Genomic DNA, 22311 nt, shown 5'->3' with positions numbered 1-22311 from the left:
TATCAGACCTAAAACACAAACTAACGGTGAAGTTACCTTCAAACATACAACTAACACCTTGCTTACAAGCTTTGGTGTAGTACACAAGTGAATACAACTTAACACACAGTCCTTAACATGTATCACAAACGACACAAGAAAGGCTCACAATAAAGGTACTAAACTTGCATCAACATGATACAAGAGTAGAACACATGTATACTCAAAACCCTAAAAATCTAAACTTTTTAGAATTACGGCTTGAATAGTTCATTAGGTCTTGAAGTCTCCCTTATATACTGAAGCAACTCAAGTCAAATAAACTTGTTGGGCTTCAGAACAAAACAGATCGTCCAACTGATCTGCAAAACAAGAATTAGAAACAAATATGGAAAGTCCTATAATGTCGGAACATCTTTAGGATCGTCACAAAACAACTTCAAATATTTCCTAAAATATAAACACAACTTTAGGAATATTCCACAACTGATTCTGTAAAGATATGCGCGTTGCTTGATCAATAAGATAAGGAAATATTGTTTCCTTAAACAATAAAGGGCGCCCGTACAAATAAGCATGAACTCAGGCACACTGAACCGTGCCAGGATGTTGGAACATCGTATCCAACATCTTACAGAGATACGTTGGAACATTGATTCCAACAACACAATGCAGTCAATACAAATATCCAACAAAAAAATAAAAGTGAGATGATATCCAACAACACAAACAAGAATATTTGTTTTAGTGCTCACTTATTAATATCCAACTATTTTGGATATTAGTTCCATGCACAAAACTGTATTTTCGGCCAAGAATATTTCCATGTGTGAAGCTATGTAGTGTAGCATTCTGGTTCTAGATCATCAATGTTTTATAGTTTCAGCTGCATCATTAGATGAGTCAAAAAACAAAAGCTGCATGCATGATATTTAGCTAAGTTAGACTATATAGGGCCAAGTTGTGTACTAAATAATAAATATTACAAAGCAAAGGTCACTATAAATGGCCTCACTTGTAGCAGTTTCATTGACCGTATTTACATAGCTGGGCTCATGCAGAAGAGCTTCTTCATAAAACATTGACCAGGTCCCACTCCCAGAGGACATAAACTTTTGTTTTAAAAATAAATTGAATCACAAATTTAATTCATAAAATTATAGAGTTGTGAATTTATTCTTTAAAATTAAAAATCATGTACTTCATCTATTCCATTTCTCTCCTATATTTTTCCTTATTTTCCCTATTTCTCTCCTATATTTTTCTTTGCCTTAATAGCAGTTTCAGCCACCTAATTTTCTCAAAGTTGCGATTTTAGCCCCTAAGAAAAAATTACTACAAAACCGCCCCCTAAGTTTTGCACCTGTGGCAGTTTTGCACCTGTAGGCCAATTTTGACTCTGTCTACGCTGACGTGGCACCCTAAGTGAGGTGCCCAGTGTTATTTTTTTTTTTTTTTGGTTAAATATGTTTTTGCTCCCTATAAATATACCAACTTTTTGTTTTAGTCCCTCTAAAATTTTCCTTCAACTTTTAGTCTCTATAAAATTTTCAGTCACTGCTTTTGATCCCTAATTTAAAGTTAATTTTAGTATATTTCAATGAAATTGTACACAAATGTGTAGAATATTGTAAAAAAAATTACAAAAAGAAATTAGAATTTTTTAACCATAAAAAATATAAAAATTCATATTAAATTTATGTTTTGTTAAAAAATTCTAAACTTTTTGGGGTAAGATTCTTATAATATTAAGAATTTTTCTGCAAATTTTTATTCAAAAATATGAATTCTACATATGAGTTTACTTTAAAAGAGTGACCAAAAGTGAAGATGAAAATTTTTTTAGGGACTAAAAGTTGAAGGAAAATTTTAGGGGGATTAAAACGAAAAAGTTGGTATATTTATAGGGACCAAAAACATATTTAACCCTTTTTTTTTCCTTGGGGGGCCAAAACTGCTACAGTTGCAAAACTTAGGGGGCAGTTTTGTAATTTTTTTTCTTAAGGGGCGAAAACTGTTATTAAGCCTTTTTCTCTATCTATCTCTCTAATATTTTTATTTCTTAATCTTTTTATCGTTTTCCCCTTTTTCTCTCACCTTCCACACTCATTTTCTTTGTCGAAGAGGGATGCATATTGGAGATGATCTCAATCCGCATCGTGTCAGGGCATGGAACATGTATATCGGACATGACACTTCTTCGACATATTGTGGTGTTGTCTTTTATGTGTTAAAATACGTGTTTCATTCGAAAAGAATTATCTATCTTTATTGCCTTTGTCTCTCTCTTTTAATTTTCTTAACCAATTTTTTCTCTCATCTTTTAATGGTGTGCGAGGTTTGAATCCCAGATCTTGCATATATTTATTGTCCTTACCAACATAACTAAATTTTCGGGGACAATTTTTTTTCATCTAATTATGTGATTGAAATTTTGTAAATTTAAGTGTAATCCATCTATTAAATTAATAATGGTTTACAATTTCATATACTTAACTAATAGTTAACGCCCGAAACTATAGTGTGAAATGTGAAATGAGTCGATCCATTAATATATTATATATCCTATATTTTGATCCATCTTAAAACACTCTTTTTCTAACACTTTGTCTGACAACCACTCTTTTATTGTATAAAATTCACCTGAGTCTCGTACTTTAGAAATAAATCTTAGATAAACCAATGAGACTCACACCAATTTCATTCAATAATAAGACTGTGTTTTCTAGCATTTCTATCTTTCCTCATGGCCCATCATTTTGTCCTTCCTTGCTTGACTATTTAATCACAATAGAAACAAAAGAAAGCCTAGACTTTCAGAACAATGAATTGCTGCAAAAAAGTGTCATAAGTCATGACAGATGATGGCAGACACTTGTTGCCAAATAAGTACTTCCTCTTGTCTTTTCTTTCCGTTTGACTTTGAGGAAGACACTCTCTTGGTCTTGCCACACTTCTTTCCTTCACATAGAAACATAACAATATTAGTCAAGTGTTTTTGTTGTCTTGTTTATTTATTCACATAATTTGTTTATATTCTATATTATTAATTAGATGTAGAAGATATTTGCATGACATTGCTTGCATGTGAAATGTCATTAAAATTAGTAAAGAGACTTATAGTGTGAGTTTAGTAAAATCCCATTTTATTACTACGATTTTGATAAAAGTTTTACTTTGAATCTTCTAAAAAATTACAGCATCATCGTGATTTCGTCAAAATTACAATTAATTCAAACACGCACACAATCTCTAATATTGAAAAGAAAAAAATCGCGGTTAAATATGGTTGATGTAGTCTCGTTCACAATCGCTTTGTTGTAGAAGTGATTAGGTTGATATATTAGTTCTTGAGTGTGTATGATTTAATTTAATTCTCTCAAGTCTTAAACCAATTAAGAAATTAAAAATGAAAATTACATATCCAAAAGAAACCAAACAATTTAACAATAATAGGATATACATAAACAAGCTGAAACAAACAAAAATTGTCTAATCATAGCGATTAACTTCTCATGGTTGTATATATAATATATAGTTATAAACAATAGAACAAAAAATAAATAATATCATTGTGAACCATTATCTAATTCATTTACATGTGAAGAAAGAAAAACTTTGCTAAGAATTCTCTTGAAAGAAAATCCAAACAAAGATAAAGAACTAGTTTCTGAAACAGAAACAGAACCACTCTCACTATAACTTGGAGTATCAATCACAATCTCAACAACATTACCACCATGAGAATCTTCCTCAACAATCAAACCTCTACAAATGGGACAGTTACAATGTGAATTCAGCCACATATCAATACATTCAACATGAAAAGCATGTCCACATTTTGGTAACTTTCTTCCAATCTCTCCTTCTTCAATGTAACTCAAACAAATCACACATTCTAGTTCTTGTGTTTTTTCTTCAGACACAAACGTGGGAATGGTTGAAAGTGTTGTTGAGTTGAGTCCTTTAAATGGTGGGGATTGGATGTTGAAATGGTGGTGGAAGTTGGGAGATATTGGAATGTCGGAGAGGTTCACCGGACTGCGAGGATTGGATTGAGCTAGGAACCATTTGGCGTAGAGGTGAAGAAGGAGGACAAAGATGATTACTAGGAGGAGAGAAATGATTGCTGCAAGCATGATGTAGTTGTCGGAGGACATGTTTTGTGCTAGTTGATTCAATGGATTGGTGGATGAGTTTTCTGAGTTGGGTTGGTTTAGCATCTCTGACTTAAGTTACACTCGGTACTTTCAGCGTGAGTTGAGAAGTGAAATTTGGTCTAATAGGTGAAATAGATTTGGAATGGTTTTTTAGGAAAAGATTGAACTTGAAGTGGTTTGTGAAGAAGATTTTTTTATATGTTCAAAGAGAACCTTAATAATACCATATTTGTGTGTACAATGTAGAAGATTCTTGTTTTGTTATGGTTTGTTGTTGTGTATGTGGATATGTTTGAAGGGAATTGAGAAATTATGAAGTGTAGTATGGTTTTGTGAAAGGAGAAGAGTCCTTGTATCCAAGGGAGTGATGAATGTGAGGATGGGATGAGGGGAGGTTGAAGAGAAAAAGGAGGGGGGAGAAATGAACACCCGTGAAGGCAATGGCAGTGGAAGGTGGTAGGTAGGTGAGTTTTATTAGATTCATGTGGAGGGTTTGAGTGTGAATTTATTTATATTTAGTTTTAATTAGTTTATTTTGGTGTAGCAAAAGGTCTTATGACTTATGACTAATAAATGAGATATTGTACAATTTTGAGAAGGTTTAAGAGAGTGTTAGAGTGAGTAAGTCAAATACTAGTTTCTCCACTCCTAACATTAGTTTGTTGAATATATTTAGAAAAACAATTAAAAATTTGCAATACATATGCATATCATATTACTAAACTGAAATTTTCACTTAAATACGAATATGAGATTTCATAGTTGTGTGTGTGAATTTCATATAATCATTAACAAATCGTCTGCGTATAAAGATTGAATGATGGTAAAGAAGGGTTCTATAATTAAGTCTTGTATAGTTATTTTTATGGTGCATAAATGAAATAGCTATTATATTATGAACAAATTTATTTCTATTGGTTGATCAATAAACAAACTTATGCATATACCAACAATATTTCAGTTCTACGCCAACAATATTTCAGTTGTCAATGTTAGAGTGGCTGTTGTATTTGTTTAGCTAGTGAGGCAGAAAATGGGACCCTCCTAATTCATGTTTTAAAGATATCAAGATGGATGAATGTGAGAATTCAGGGGTCCCATGTGAATGGAAACCTATACTATAAATGAAGGACTTTTTCGTCTTTCCATTTATTTTGACCACCCTAGTAGTAGTAGTACTATAGTCACCCTCAGTCCACGGCTGACTGCAGTAAGAGATCTTTGCATAGATTCCATGCCAATGCCATATTTTCATACATGTTTCCGGTGATGCATCTATCACTACTTTTTATTTCTTTCTTTCCTTTTTCTAGTTTTTACTTTTTATAGAGTAGGCATGCAGCATGCTGATGGTATCTACTTCTTCAAAGCTTCTTGGAAAACATCATCCAATAGAAAATTGGATTGCATGCTGTTGGCAGTGGCCATCTTCATGCGGCCACAATATGTGTGATCGTTAAATCGAGATCGTCAGATTCTTTTGAGAAAATATACTGATCTTAAAAAACGTCCGATATCAAATCATGGATATCGTGACTACATGAATGCGGCAAAATGCAGAATGTCTTGGTCCCTTCCAATAGGTGTTTATATAATTCATTAAGGTGAATTTTCATAAAATTCATTAATGACCTCTATAAATTAACGCCATTTGAAAGTTTTCTATGAGAAATGTTGGTAATATAGACATAAAAATTGGAAAATTATTTGTGGTTGTTTTTCATTGGTCTGAGTTGGCCTACAAATGCTGAGACCTGCAAACCTGCTACTCGTAGTCTCTCAGGAGAGGACCAAAAATTGTTCATGTTGGTCCATACCTACTTCTTTAAGTTGTTTTTAACTAATTCTATCAGCATTTAATGGATTTGCAAAAAAGGGAGTGAACTGAAAAGGATGGGAACTTTGAGTTTGCTGAGTAAAAACTTGTGCTACTTTTGTTTTGAACTTTAAAATTCTTCAAATAAGGAACTAAGATATGCTCATCAATATGAATAAATAACTTTTAAGAGGATCACAATTTACATGATAATTCATCATTTTTTCCTCATTACAAAAAAAAAAAAAAAGTTTACTTCAAATCTTTTGTTAACATCCCTTTTCTTCTCTTCTTCTATACTCACATCAGTCCATTAGTTTGTATCTTTTCTCTTGGACACCTGTAACTCCCAACTCTATCTCTATTATAGTATGAAGTGGCACCTGCAAATGAGCAAACCTCACATTAGATATCTTGTTCAAATTCTTGATCCATTAAAATGTTTCTGAAATTTTGGTGGGTGAACCACATAAATATTTTTTAATGAAAATAACCAAAAGATGTGCTTAAATAATTGCCAAAGGTTAAATGAGTTGAAAGCGTAAAAGAATCAGGGTTCAACTCTCAGTGAAGGAGAAAATACGAACATAACAACCAATATACTAACATTTTCATATCAAAGTTAAAATATTTGCCAAAAACACAATCAGGTTTTTGCATCAACTCCATATATGACAGTAAGAACATTGCATTCAGATAAATATTAACTCATATATTACCTCCATATGTGGAATTTCTTTCAAAGGCCTGTCCGTAAAATAAGCATACAATGCCCTCAAAACTGCCTGCAATGAAGAAGTATTGGCAAAAATGTCAAGAATTAAAACCAGTGAAAGATACATAAATGCAAGTTTACTTTTTAACATCATATATGCAATACCTGGTGAGATACCACAACAACAGGTGCTCGTTGCCGCTCAAGCTCAATAATTACAGGCTCTAACCTGAAATATCATGAAAACTTAAGTTATTTATGTCAAACAAGTAGTAGCTAGGATCTAAATAGTGTTAAAGATGCAATGTATCAACCTTTGAATAACGTCCAAATAAGACTCCCCACGAGGATAACGATACCTAAGTTTGTCCTTTTTGCGGGATCTGCAATGGAAATAACCAAAATATAAATAAAATAACTAAATACACTTAAACATTTTAATTGGCATTATGCTACTTTTAAACACTTGATTTTTTATCTAATAATACTAGTTCATTCAGCTTTCAAATAAGTGAGATTACAAGTTTGAGACATACTCATACTCCTCTGGCATGTTCTTCTTGATTTCTTGGTATGTCATTCCATCACACACCCCGGCATCTATCTCATCAAGTGCACGCCATTGTATCTAAAATGTATAGAAAGTCGATGCAGGAACACAATCAATGTGCAATTATGTCAATCCATATTTTCTGACTTAAGGATGACACTAACCTTAGGAAATCCAACAATGGGGCCTGCTGTCAGAATTGTTCGCTGTAGTGTACTGGTCCATATCTAGACAGAGGTGACAAATATCACAAACTATTCATCATTTCAGTACGTTCATGCATGCGCTTAACTGACATGGAAATAACCCATTCATCATTGTTTTATATAACTTCTACAAAATCCTATATGTGAAAAGAATGCTTTGTATTTGGTAGTGTCAGATGTGCAAAATGATGAAAAGGCAATATTATAATGAAAATTTGTAATTCTAGTTCATGTATCATTTCTTGTCCAAGGAATCTTTTCTAACTAGTGCTGTAGATCTTTGAAGGTCTGCGCCTCCTTTCCCTATACTTAATCCGATTAAGGAATAAGTTACTGACAATACATTGCCAATCACTAACACTATAACCGTTTGCTGCATGATTAAGTGAAAAATAATCTTCATCATTGTCATTGATACTAGAATACAACTCAAGATAAATGATATATGTTGCTATAGCAAACAAAGGAGTATTGCTAGAAGGCACATGGCATACTAGCATTAATTTCTTGTAATCATATGATTTATTTGAAGAAAAAATGAATGCCAGAATTTAATCCATACTATTGGAAAAGCTTACAGAAGCAGCTCGTTCTGATTTGAGACGTTTTCCAACAAATTTGGCAAGCTTCTGTTTATAAAGTTCTCCAGCCTCACTGTTGAAACAATTTGGTTAAGTTAGTCAGCTTAAAATTTACAGCAACTGTTAAAGAAATCAGGTATCACATTAAAAAATAAGTCAAAGATAGAGAAACCATAACTACTTTGCCACTTCACTTTAAAAAACACATCCCTTCAAACCAATTAAGCCCTACTTCTACTTTGCCACTTCTCTTTACAAAACACGGCCCTTTAAACCAATAAGGCTACAACAATGAGCTGCTAGCCTTATTTTGCTTCTCAGCTACGAGGGTACACCCAAGTAAAGTAGTAAAAAGAGAAATCACGAGCAAGGTGGAAGAAAAGAAAGTAATATCTAACAATAAGAGAAATACGATTCAGATTTTCCACTTCATATAGTCACAGTGCCTTCATAGCACTTCTTTTTAATCATCTCATTCGTGACTTATCACAACTACCTTTAGTATCCGTTATTGTTCCTAATCAACCAGTGATACTATCGTTCAGTTTTTCATCACCATTAATATGCTTCAAATAATTAAATGTTATAAAAAAAGGACCTAAAACTCCTACTTAAACCATTATTCTAGGTCAAGTACGAATGAAATACAACTAGTACAATCAGAAGCCAGTAACATATGAAGTCTTACGATACCCGTACCACAATTTATTTTGATACCAGTTCTTTAAGGCAAAAAACAGGAATTTCGTTTTCATTCATACAAGTACCTTTGTCGGCATGTGTCCTCGGCAATTATACACCAAGAAAATATGAGAATATACCTTAATGCAGGATCTCCTCCAATTCTGCCTCTCACATTATCCTGACTTTCTCCATGCCGAGTGAGTAATATTGGGCGTGGTGTAAGATGCGTATTCATCTGCAAGACATGAAGAAAATAACCAGATACTCTTGAGAAACTTCAAATAACATGGAGTAGCATTTGGAGAGTGTGTATAATAGACTTCTAAAAAACACTATCTTGGGAAGTTAGGCAAAAGAGGATTGCTATTTGTTACGAAAGAAACTACCCTCAACTTTTTAAGAAGCTTTCCCATCTTGCTTGTCCATAAGAACTTATAAACTTATAAGGGCCTTTTGGTAAGTTAGGAGCTAGATATTCATCTCATTTGAGAAACTGCAATAAGCTAAAACCTATTCCAAATTAGCGAATATCTCAATTTGAAAAGGTTATAGTGACAGAAAAGTTTCACTAATTTTCTAATTAGTGATATAAAATGATTCATGTGCCATTACCTAATAGTTTCAAAAATTTTGGGTAGTTGGTTTATGAAATGGTTTCAATGCCTCTAACACAAATGGTAAAGACTTTGATTCATGTACCATTACCTAATAGTTTGATTTTAGCATAAGGAAGATGAACCTATAACATTTTAAGCCCAAAGGACTCTTGATTAAGGTTAAGGTTGGTTCATGAAATTTCTCAATAGTAGCCCACTATGTTGTTATATTGTAATTAACATTCGATTATGACTAGTGTCGGTAGCAGGTGGCTTTGGTTAGTCATTTGACAGCTTCGTTCATAGCTGTGGGTTGAATCAATCACAGTTTGGTTTTCATAGTTGTATCTGGGTCAGTAAGCCCACTCTAACCTCTATACATACCAGTGACGTATCTCAATCAAAATCAGATGAATGAAATCATTTAGCTGAAATAGAATCAGTGATTCTCTCTAATTTTCCCTTTCACTTCTTGAGTTTTAATAATGTTAAATCAATTATTTTCCTGCCTGAGTTTTAATAATGCAAGACTTTGAATGTAATTAACTACAATCTTTGAAGAAGCTTACCAAGAAAAAGACAATTCTGCCAGGTAGGTAGCCACTGATATTGTTCACCTAAACCAAAAGAGATAAATCGTGAATAATTAATAAATCAATGTCATACTATAGACCTTATTTCTTATGGCTAGAGAAAATCATGGAGACACAAAAATTTCAGAATATTTGTACAAGTTTCATCATAAATTTTGCGTGTGCAGAACAAAATTATAAAACACGCTTTCAATTCTATGCTTCCAGTGAACCATGAAAATGAAATAATTATTAAGGTAGGCACAAAGCAAACTCAAATTTATGCTGTCATAAGTTATTTAAAATTAGAAGAGCAAGTGAAACTATGTCATTTGAATTTCCACCTAAACGGCTAAACCAGGGTTTTACATCTAAACTAATTATTAGAATAGTTATAAGCGGGGCTATTTTAGGATAAAATAAATAATTATTTCCTTTTATTCTTCTGAACATACATGACTATAATGTTCTTTAATTATTAAGATAGATTTTCCGACTATCATTAGGAAATATGTTCAATAGTATATATTTTAGAGCATGTCATTTGTAATTTATTAATCAATAATATTCAGATTACTAAGAGACCCTTTCAAGTTGATATCAACAGTCTCGATTTAGGAGACTTTACTTCTACGTCAAAATCGTAGCCACCCTGTGCTGCCTACCTAGCAACTGCCAACACCTACAATGCATATTTTTTAGCGCTGCCACTTAGAATCACCCATAGCGACTGCTATTGCCAATTTTCCGTTGTCAGCTGTCACCTATTTTAACCAATGACCATTCCCGGATGTCCACCACCCTAATACTTGGCCTCTATCATCTCCCTAACCACTCCCGAATATGCACCACCAAAGATTACCCTCATCTAGTACATGCTCAACTAGGTCATCCAAGTCTTGAAATGTTACAAAAGAATGGTGTCAAGTCTCTCCAAGTTGATATGAAGAATGTATTCCTCCATGGTGAAGACTATCAAACCCAAAGAGATACAGAAGACTAGTGACCAAGCAAAATTATCCCAATTTGCTCTTCCAAAGATCTCCTTTGTTGTTAATATGGAAAGTTGATTTCTTAACTTACCTTGTAAAGGACATTGGGATGCTATAATTCACATCTCGGCGTAACTCACATCTTGAAGTGTATTAAAGAAGCCCGATGAAAAGGTCTGATCTATGAAAACAAGGGCCCAACTTAAGTTGTATGATATTCAAATGCAGATAAGGCAGGCTCTCCTATTGGTAGAAGATCCACTTTTGGTCATTGTATAATTTTTGGAGGCAACCTTTTGTGTTGTACATATCACCATAAGGTCCATAACAATGTATAATTATCAAGATAAACTTTATTTCCTTTTTCTTGGCTATCATTTATTAAGACTCATGTTTAATTGTCTATATAATATTATTAGAGCCTGTAATTTGTAACTTACCAATCAATCAATAATATTCATATTAATCAAACTTTCAAGTGTATCTACAAAAATAAACTTTTACTCATCTAAAAAACAACTAGAGTATGGTCAACAGACATGCATATATAACTTGTGATATTGTTACTGGCTAACAAAACAATGAGCCAAGTAGACGGCAATTTACAACACACACAAATCACATAATTGCAGGTAAAACTTACTTGTATTTGCCCACCACGTCCACTGGCCATGTCAATCATTTTTATGTAAGATCCCTCTTCTACCGTCTCATAAACCTAGTAATATGATGAAATCAGCATTATTTAAAGCAAAAGCTCACCGAGAAAAGTTATTAAAAGTATATATGAAAGAATTGCCTTCTCATAATTGGCTACACGAGTTTTGAAGTCTCGTAGCCCAGCCTCAAAATCTGGCCTGCAAAAGAAAAGCTAATTGTGCACGTTTCTACAAAGTGATTGAGACAAGATGTCACAGGTTTTAAAGCAAACATACACTTCTGCATAGTCAGGACTTTGCTGAATTTTAAAACGAATATTCCTTTCAATCATGTCTACATCATTGCATATTGTCTCCAGAAAGATAATCTGCAATAAAAATACAAAGGTGCATCAGAAGAGTGTAAAAATACCTTAAAACTACATACGCCATTTTTATATTACCTAAATAACAGTAGCTATCTGTGATTAAAATACCTTGCATCTTCCTTCAGCCAATTTCATCAGCATGTTTCTTCGCTGCTTGCTACTGTTTGTGGCATCAAATATCCCAACCTAAATTGAACTTAAAAATTTATGCAGAGAACTTAAAGGAAAACAAAAAAGAAAAAAGGTTCCCAGCAAGAATGAATTTACCTGACCACCTTCTTGCATCCAAGTTATCATATCTTCAAATGCCAATTTTGCTACCTGGGTGTACAGGATTTGGATGATATTAAAATCATGTACACAGAGAAAGGTCAACATGGTGTTAACGTTATCAGAATCATTCATAACAAAATGAATACCAAAAACTAAAAGTAACATTATATCAGTCTTAAAAAGGTAATCAAAATGAATATTTTGATTGGGTCTTCTACAATTGCTGGATGTCAACACCAACAAGATCATTCAAGATAAACCAATGTTAGAAATAGAGCATTTGAATAAGAGCAAGTAGTCGTAAATTCTGGTATTTGTCAATATGCGTTTATTTTCTGATTTTTATTCTACAAAAATGGGTCGTAAATGGTGTTGCCATTCAATAAATGATATAAGTAAACTCATTTTGTATTATAACATCAATTGGTGTTGATTTTCTTTAATGCAACACTTTAGAATCAGCTCCCGAAATGATTTGTTTTCAATATATTCAGATCTTTAGTCATTAATTGATTTAAACGCAAGTGAACAATTGACAACTAAAGCAAACCAAAAAAAAAAGGAATTTTGTTAAAGGCCTTTAAAGATAAGTAGTTTATTTCTTTTAATAAAATTGAAAAAAATTTAGAAGCAACATCTTGATAATTTTAGTTATAACCAAGTTATGTCAGAAATCAATAAACTTTACTCTCATATATTACTTGTTTGAATTAATTTACTGGCCAGAAGTTACCTCATTACGTGCCTCTATGCCTTCAGGATTGTCAGCTCGAAAGAAATCAGCAGACTACATAAAAGAATGACATAAATTAAAAACTTTCCAACAAAGCACGACAGCCAACTTTAAAATCATGATTCCAAGAATAAAACAAATATTTAATACAGTGAGTCCCCATAGTGATCAATTGATGTAGTGTGATACTCTCTTGAGTGGTAATCCTTAATTTACTACTTGTTAAAATTTTAGGGCCTAACTCATCCTCAAAAAACCGGCTTGTAAGGTGAGGATTGCTCCTCTTTATATACTTTTCTCAAGAGTCTTATCTATCCGATGTGAGACTTGGATTTTCCCAATACACCTCTCTCACGCCCATGACAAGGGGAGACCTTTTCAGATCCAGGAAGGTACCGGAGGTTAGTTGGGAAGCTGAATTATTTGACCATGACAAGACCTGATATTTCATATGCAGTCAGTGTTGTTAGTCAATTCTTGAATTCCCCTTGTGATATTCATTGGATTGTTGTGGTTAGAATTCTAAGATATATCAAGAGAGCCCCTGGAAAAGATCTTGTTTATGCAGACAGAGGTCATTCAGATATTGTTGCGTATACAGAAGCAGATTGGGCTGGAAGTCCGTCTGACAGAAGGTCCACATCTGGATATTATGTTCTCATTGGAGGCAATTTGATTTCATGGAAAAGTAAGAAGCAAAATGTCGTTGCTAGATCAAGTGCAGAGGCAGAATATAGAGCTATGGCACTTACTACATGTGAGCTCATATGGCTCAAGCATCTTCTCCAAGAGCTTCACTTCAGTAAAATAGGCACTATGAGTATCATTTGTGACAATCAAGCAGCCCTACACATTGCCTCTAATCCAGTCTTTCATGAGCGAACTAAGCATATTGAGATCGATTGTCATTTTATTCGTGAGAAAATTATGTCTGGTGAAATTGCTACTTCTTTTGTTGGTTCTAATAGTAATGATCAACTAGCCGATATCTTCACAAAGTCTCTTCGAGGACCAAGGATCACTTGCATATGTGACAAGCTTGATGCATATGATTTGTATGCTCCAGCTTGAAGGGGAGTGTTGAGATATGCGTAATAATAGTATCATTGACTGATATATTATCTCCTTATTTATATTATCTTTATTTCCTTGTAAATATCTCTTATATAATTAGGACAGATTTACTCCCTATGATCATGGGATTTACTTTGTATATATTCTTATTATAAATACAAAAGGTTGAGAGCTAATCTCTTAAGTTATTCAGCACCAGAAAACCTTGTTCTCAACTCTACTTTTCCTTATTTAAAGTGATACTCTCTACTCTAGTATATATATTTTGTTCTGCACCGTTGTGTAATGCAAATCATTCATTCTAAATTTTTCAGGTTAAAACTTGTGGTCGCAACACTTGATTGCTTAAATTTGTAGGTCAAGCAGCTCATCCATGATTCTATGAATCATGATTGTTGTAAAAACTCGTTGTATAATAGATTATTAGAACATACATGAAACATCTCATAATGTTTTTGATATTATATTTATCTTCTTGGTTCCATTTATAATCTTAGAGTGTCTTAAATTATCTCCTAGAATTAGATTCCATGTTATATCACTATTACCATGATTGTTTTCTGAGTTTCCTATTTATTTAGGATTAGGAGTCTCGTATACTACAAATAAGGATTAGTTTTAAGTCCTTGGTATCAAGTCACTATCAAACTAGTATCGTCAAATTTGTATCAAATCATACTTCACTAACGTCATATTTCTTCTTATCATTCTCCTTTAATCCGTAATTTTAATCTACCAACCTTCAGCTTAATTTTGTTAAAAGAGTGTGTGCTACGAACCCATTTTAGTCACAGAACTACACCATATTCCATTTGGTTGTAAAATATGTCAAATCTAGGTGCTGCAGAAGGTTAGTACTCTTGTGTTGGGTGATGAAACATGTTAACAAATCAAAGCCCCATGTCACATATTTATAAATGGTGCAAATCTGACGGATAGGAATGGAATCTATATATAGAAGCACATAATAAATAAATAAATAAATAAATAAATAAGAAATAAACTATCCTATTGATTCATTTCCATTAAGTTTACCTGACTAGCTCCGTGCTTAAGGCGACGATACTGTGACATCAAAATGTGAGAATGTTAACTTCATACTTGATATATTTCCAATCTTCCACTAGGTGCAAGACTATTGGGCTAGATTGGGATTAATGGAAGTAAATGGAATGAAATCATTGAAGGTTCCGTTGTTTGGAATTATTTAAAATAAGATGGAATGAAATGGGTTCCATTCCATCCAATATCCCACTTTTCCCCTCCATTTTGGGTGGAATAGAATGAAACAAGCCCGTTTCTCCATTGCATGATTAAAATATGCAAAGAAAGGAATGGTAAGTCTATTTCATTATGTTCTATTCCACTCTTCATTTAATCTCATTTCATTCCACTACGCTCCATTAGATATCCAGACATAACCTTCATTACAAAGAAGAATCAAGTCAAGAATGTGAACAACCTTACCAACGTTGAAGTGTTTTGTATTATGACCCAACCAGCGAAGATATCTTGTAAGTTTAGCTGCAGTGAAAGTTTTACCTCGAGCTGGCAGACTCACCTAAGTAAAAGTAGTTTGAATTATTCAATTCGAAATACTTTAATTCACTAAATTAGATTAAATACAAAAGGGAATGTGACATTTTCACCATGTACTTCCAAATTCAAACATTTCACGGTATGTTCCTTTATTTTTGAGTCTCAATTTACAGCCAAAAATAAATATTATCAGAAAAGTTGCTAAAACAACTTCATAACTAGTTATTTCACAAGCAAGAATAATACCATGACAATCGCCAAATGTTTATCCTCCTTGGGACCCAGCATCTGATCAGCAACGGCACCAGCTGCAACAGCTCCAGCTGCTGCTGGAAATGAATTCTATCCGAAAAAAGGAGGGGCAGAAGCAAATGTTGTAAACAACCACAATTAACGGTTAAAAGCAATATAAATCAGTCCACCAAAAATTAAAGTTGAATAATAAAACAAAAGTGAAAATCAATTATACAAACCTCGGTATCAGTGTCCAAACTAAGATCAACAGTAAATGACTTTAAACTAGAAGATTTTACAATTCTTGGAAATCCAACACCCCTATCAACAAAAGGTCCCCTCTGACCATCTTCCTTTCGCAGTGTTGACATTGTTCCCACTGACAGAGATTTAACAAGTTTGCGACATTCATACACCCTAGATGGGACCAGGGTATTGACCTCCATCTCCTAGTTGGAACATCAACATAGCCAATTAGATATGATACATTGCACAATCAATAATTAATATAACCTACTAGCTTACTTTCTTTTTTTCCTCTTAACCTCAAGTACTGGTATTTTGCATTTTAAAAACATCAAATACACAACTATTTGCTACACATACTTGTAAAGTTGTAACTAACTAAAATCTTGGTAAGTTTTAGCTTGACAGTGAGTGTTGAAAAATCTAAAAAATATTTCACTATATCATTATTCCACTTTACAGTATTTTAGAATGTTGATTATTCTCTATTTACTATGATTGATTTAATTTCATTGTTTTCTTTTTCTTGAGAGATTCTTTCTTGTATATAAGTTAGAATTTGAATATCTCATTGCAAGATATGTACAAGCCATTCATTTTAAAAACATTTAAGTTGGTATCATAGCCTATCCAAGATCTGTTGGACCACCGCTATCAAGTTTCCGCTATCGGACCACTCGGGTCACGCTCCAGATGTCTAGTTCTAGGCGTGAGGGGTGTGTGTTAAGAGTCCCACATTGGAAGTGATATTGCCTGAGCAAGTGTTTATAAGCCGGTTTTGTTGGGTTGTGTAAGGCCCAACCACAAATTCTAAGATAGATATTCATCATTTACTTTCCTTTTTAATTAGAATTCGGAGATTAGTTTTAATATTAAAATAAGGGTCAGTACTTTACGGTTTACATGACTGTGCATGAGTATTTATTAAAAATCTCTGAGAAAGTTAAACAACCAGACGTTATCCCACTAAGTGGAGTCGGCTACATGGATCATATCACGTCATAATGTTCTATTATAAACCATATTTCGATCCAACTCATTCATCTCTAGATCTTTCTTAACAATTTCTCTTATAGTTTTTCTAGGTCTTCCTATGTCTCTCGTGACCTGACTATCCTCCATTATCTACTCTCCTTACTACAGAATCTACAAGTCTTCTCCGAATATGCCCAAACCACTTAAACCTATTTTCCACCATCTTTTCTATTATACATGTTACTCTAACTCTCTAATATTGTCATTTCTAATCATATCTCATTTGATCTTACCACACATCCCACGCAACATCCTTGTCTCCACTATGCTTATTTTATTCTCGTGTTGGTGTTTTACCACCCAACACCCTGTTCCGTACAACATCGTCGATCTTACAGTTGTTTGACAAAATATTCTCTTTTAAAATTTAACGTCAATGTTGGAAATTCCGCCTTAATTGCGGTCCGCCCCTTGCCGGCTAATTGCGGTGTAGAAATTTGGGGCCTAACTCATCCTTACAAATACCATGTAGAAATTTGGGGCCTAACTCATCCTTACAAAACAGGCTTGTAAGGGAGTGCCTCCTCTTTATAAACTCTTATCAAGAGTTCTATCTAACCGATGTGGGACTAAATCCACCCCCTCAAAGCCAATACAAGGCAAGGCAACATGAGGAAACTCAAATGTCGCAATTGGGCGACTAGGGGTGGATCGCAATAAAGGCAGAATTTCCAACATGCGGCATTTGAGTTGCCTTAGTTGCAATTGCAACCTTCAACACCTTCAATGTGTTGGGCTTAAAAGGGTGGATTTAGTCCCACATTGCTCAGAGATATGGCATGTGTAGTGTGTATAAAGCATGGGTGACCCGCATTATACAAACTGGTCATGTAAGGATGAGTCTGTTAGGCCCAATATAAAATCTAAAAGTCAATCATAAATTTTAAATATGAATTTGAAAGTTAAATATTTACAGTTTCAGGTTGATCAACATAACCACTGTCATCTCCGGCGGAATATGAATTGCTGCCATACCCACTATTCCGTGATCTGGGATTCTCTGTCATGTCAGCTGCATATACAGCAGATGAATTTGGAGAACTTGAGGGAGCTGGGACAACATAATGCTCAAGATCAAGTTCCAAACTCGCAGAAGAGACATTCTAAAAAAAAAAATAGAAAAATAAAGTGTGAGCCATGAGGTCCATAGAAATGGTTCACAAAAAAACATATTTATCATAACTTCATAAGTTGGAATTAGAAAGAAAAAGAAAAGTAGAACATATCAAGGCCACCAGTTAAGATGCATGATTGGACTACAAGTTGTGGTGGATGAAATGGCAATGTATGAGAAAGACATGTAATTCAACTATAAACTTTTTATGTGCTAGATTAATCACTTGAACCTTAATAATAACCATTTTGCACTATCAGATTAGAAAAACATTTAATGACAAACTACAGTTCCACGAAGAGATTAAAATTAAAATTGGCGGTTAATAAAGAAGAGTCCTGAGGCATGACTAGTGCGCCGATACAATTTCATGGGAAAATAATTAGAGTTGCGCATCAACAAAAAAGTAATTGGACTATCACAGTGATGACTGCACTAATATAAGAATATTGATTACAACACATAATTAAAACTGTAGAAAACATGAAAAAGTAAAGGAAAAAAAAAAACAGGATATGAAATGCAAGTCACCTGTTAGGCTGATTCATGTTATTTTATTTTAAAGAATGAAAACGAAACATCTTTCAATTCGATGCAGCTGTCTACTAACTATATAATGCAACTATTTACCATTATAACCACAAAATAACATAGTATGAGACAAATTAGCATATCTAATACTTAACTAAACCACGTTTAACAGTACACTTATTTTACAGCAAAAACAAAGTATAAGACATCCTGCACATTCACATGAGGCTTTTTAGCACAATCATCTAAAGACTTGCAGCCAGAGTAAGTCTTTGTTCTACAGCTACCAGAAGAAAAACAATGTGGTGAACCTTGAACCAAGGGGAAAAAGTAAACAAGATGAAGCAAACTGGCAGTTGGAGTCTTACCTCGCTTTCTGTCTGAACTTCTGAATTTATGCTGACGTCAGGTATCCCGCGTACAGCCGAAGGATGAAAATTCTCCTTATAAGCCCTCCAACTAGCTGCCAGATCAAAGGAAGAAACTTTGCTTGCTTGAACAAATACTTTATACTCAACAGCATGATCATTATCAAGCTTAAATGAAGCAAGCCTAGCACCATCTTGCAATGCTCCCGCTACAAGTACACGATTCGGACCCTCCTCAAGAAAACAAGGTGAATTGTCGTCTTTTGGCTTTAGGAGGAATTTGAAATCCAAAGCTTCTGAAATTCTCAAACAAAGTCAACACGTCAGGTTACAAAATGAAGTCCTGACATTAAAGCTTCTTCTTATGATGATGCCAATACAGTTATTATCTGCGTTATTAGAAAAGTCAATTATTTTCTGTTTATGCACCGGCGAAATAATGCTTGGAAGAGCTTATTTGAATTTATTTTACAACATAAGAAAAAGGTTGAAAGAGTACAAAAATAATGTCATCTTATTTTCACATGCTCGGAAGGATAGACACAATCGCTACAGTCGTTGAATATATCAATATTGCAAAAACATCCATAAATGTAGATGTTGTTTGTCATTTGGGGCTCTAACATGTCTTTCGTTGGTCAGTTTGGTCAATGAAATTACTCACAGAAGACACATTCAGAGATATTTTCGTAATTTCAACACATTCAGGGACTATATGGATACTAGTGACATGACCTTACACATTTAAAACCAAATGACCACTTAGTGCTTACTTAAAGAATTTATGAGAAGAGTTTCTCTCGTTTCATAGGGCCTGATTGGATTTGGTTATTTGTGCTTATCTACTAACATAAGCACTTGTCAGACTCGTTGGGAGAGTTCATGGAAACCGGTTAAGACATGTCCGTGAACTCTCTTCAACTTATCTCCACAAGTTCTCTAGAATAGCTTATATGAAAACAGATTGAATTTATTTTATATTTTGTTATAGAATACATAAAGTCCCTGTTTGGATAAACAACTTAATTTGCAAATTATAGTATAAGTGTTTATCATCATGTACAAGCTACTTTAATAAATTATAACAAAAGATAAAATAAAGTTAAATTGTTTTGGTATAATCTATATTTTTTTTCATAAGCTGAAAACAGCTTAAGAACATGTCATAAGTTCTCCTAAATTGTCTCACAAGTGCTAATGCCGGTGGATAAGCTCAAGTCAATGCAAACGGGCTTTGATACTCATATAATAACAACTTATGCTATAAGCAATTAATTAAGTTGTTTATCCAAATATTAACTTAAAAACATTATTACCGTGATTTTGTGGAACAACAAAGCTCAACTCCCACATTGACGCAGATTCACGTTCCATCAAAATCTAAACCAAAAACAACAACAATAAGAAAAAAAACAGAATCGCCCATTAAACTACAAATAAAACAGTAAAAAGGGTACGAATCAAAATTACAGCTTTCGAAGAATCCAAACAATCCCCAAGCAATGCAGAAGAACAAAAAACATGAGGAAAAAGATTTCCAGCGAGAGCGCGGATTGGATTCTCCATCTTCACAGAAACATAGAGCAATTCAGGGATTCGTAACGGTGTTTGATTAATTCCGTTACCGTCGCGTTCTTCGTCGCTAATTGTTGCCATTTTGTTTTAGCCACGGTTAGTTACCGTCGCTAGAAGCAATGTGAAGAAAATGAGAAGTGTGAGAAGAGTGTTGATTAACGACTAATGTGTCATTGTATGAGATTTTCACTTTTTTTGTTTGTTTCTTAAGATATGTATGTGTGTGATGGGGAGAAAGATAAACAAAAGGATAGACAATTTTTTTTATTTATTAATTTTACACATTTTTTAATATAATAATAATCTACTTTAATTTTATGAAGAAATAATTATACCAAAAAAAAAATCTTGTTGGATAAGATTTGACCTAAAACACAACTCAATTTGATTTTTAATATAAAAATCGACTCCTTTATTTAAAAATAAAAAATAAAAAATCGATTAAAACAAAAATCAATAACATGTTGTCTTCACGAGTTAGTTCATATTTTGTAAGAACGAAAATTTAACTTTTTCTATCAAGAACATGATCTCATTAATAGATAATTTAACTATGTGTAATGCTCATTGTTACGAGCAATGCATCAACGAGAACTAACGAAAGGTGTTAACAAGCTTAATCACCGCACTAAACAACATGTTTTGCCCCAAATGTGGAGTAATACTTGTTCCAATCTTTGCACGTATCCATTTGCTGCGTTTCGTCGTTGAATCTATCGTACCAAATAGCACTCTTGTTTAACTATATTTATCAACATTTTAGAAGTTTTAAGGTATGTAAAGAAAAACAACAAAATTACTCCTATGTTTAACTTGTTCACGTCATTAAAGCATATCATGGACATTGCTAGTTTTGACTTCTAAGGGATGGGTGTTAGATAGGCCCCTGTCTCTTTTCCATGCGAGATCTATTGACTATTAGGTTATTTTTTATTTTATTGAAAGACCATATTTAGTTATTTGTTAATATGTCACAAGTAGTATTATGATCAAAAGTAAGACTAGGATATAGTTGAGACATATGAGATAATCTCATATGAGATACATGTCCTAACCTGAAATGCAATAATGTAGAAGAAGGGATGGTTAAATTTGTATTGGTGGAAATATGATTGACAGAAAAATTATTGCATAGAGGAAGATTAAAGGAATCTAAAGCTAATCTATAAAGACCTTCAATCTGATCACCCAAACCAATCTTCTTCTAGGAGTGAAGATCCTTTAAGAAATATTTATTATCATGAAAAATGACATGACAATGTAAAGACTGAAAAAGCTTGGAAATAGAAATCAAGTTCAAGTTGAATAATGGAGAATATAGGACATTTCCAAGGTGAAAATTGAATGGTGTCGACATATATTGAACAAGAACAGAAGTACCATTAGGTAAATTCACAGGTTTAGGGTTGATTTATGATAAGAAGTTAACCAATGTGTGGAGGAAACAGTGTGCTCATTAGCTCATGAGTCTAAAATCCAAATATCAGATTTAGATGAAATGGAACAAGAGAAAATGGATGATATACCTCACATAGAAGGTGAATTGATGTGATTGGCACTAGCAGGAGGTGTTGATGATGAAGGAAGCAGATTCACTTGTTGAAGCAAGATAACAAGCTGGTCATACTTCTCTTGTGAAATACTAGAACTAGGTAAAGATGCATCATTGCAACTTCCTGGTGTAGCTTCATATGTTTCATTACTGCTTGAA

General features: G+C 33.5%; 2 protein-coding genes across 2 annotated transcripts; both read right to left on the bottom strand.

Annotated features, from left to right (window-relative positions):
- Nucleotides 1-3539: 3539 nt before the first annotated feature.
- On the bottom strand, nt 3540-4650 carry LOC11406351 (RING-H2 finger protein ATL63). Its single transcript, XM_003615707.4, has one exon. The coding sequence runs from the start codon at nt 4200-4202 to the stop codon at nt 3549-3551; it is 654 nt and encodes a 217-aa protein (XP_003615755.3). The 5' UTR covers nt 4203-4650; the 3' UTR covers nt 3540-3548.
- A 1465-nt stretch (nt 4651-6115) lies between these two features.
- On the bottom strand, nt 6116-20806 carry LOC11405954 (6-phosphofructo-2-kinase/fructose-2,6-bisphosphatase). Its single transcript, XM_003615705.4, has 23 exons — nt 20496-20806; nt 20342-20405; nt 19026-19321; nt 17927-18115; nt 15971-16180; nt 15744-15839; nt 15421-15519; nt 14994-15023; nt 12885-12938; nt 12146-12199; nt 11987-12064; nt 11787-11878; nt 11651-11708; nt 11495-11569; nt 9857-9904; nt 8829-8926; nt 8005-8080; nt 7385-7447; nt 7207-7298; nt 6985-7053; nt 6836-6899; nt 6675-6740; nt 6116-6338 (listed from the first exon to the last, which is right to left on the bottom strand). The coding sequence occupies exons 1-23, from the start codon at nt 20679-20681 to the stop codon at nt 6261-6263; spliced, it is 2235 nt and encodes a 744-aa protein (XP_003615753.2). The 5' UTR covers nt 20682-20806; the 3' UTR covers nt 6116-6260.
- Between the last annotated feature and the right edge of the window lie 1505 nt (nt 20807-22311).

The sequence above is a fragment of the Medicago truncatula genome, chromosome 5 (assembly GCF_003473485.1).
Source record: "Medicago truncatula cultivar Jemalong A17 chromosome 5, MtrunA17r5.0-ANR, whole genome shotgun sequence".
NCBI lineage: Eukaryota > Viridiplantae > Streptophyta > Magnoliopsida > Fabales > Fabaceae > Medicago > Medicago truncatula.
This window is presented reverse-complemented; position numbering and strand designations above follow the sequence as displayed.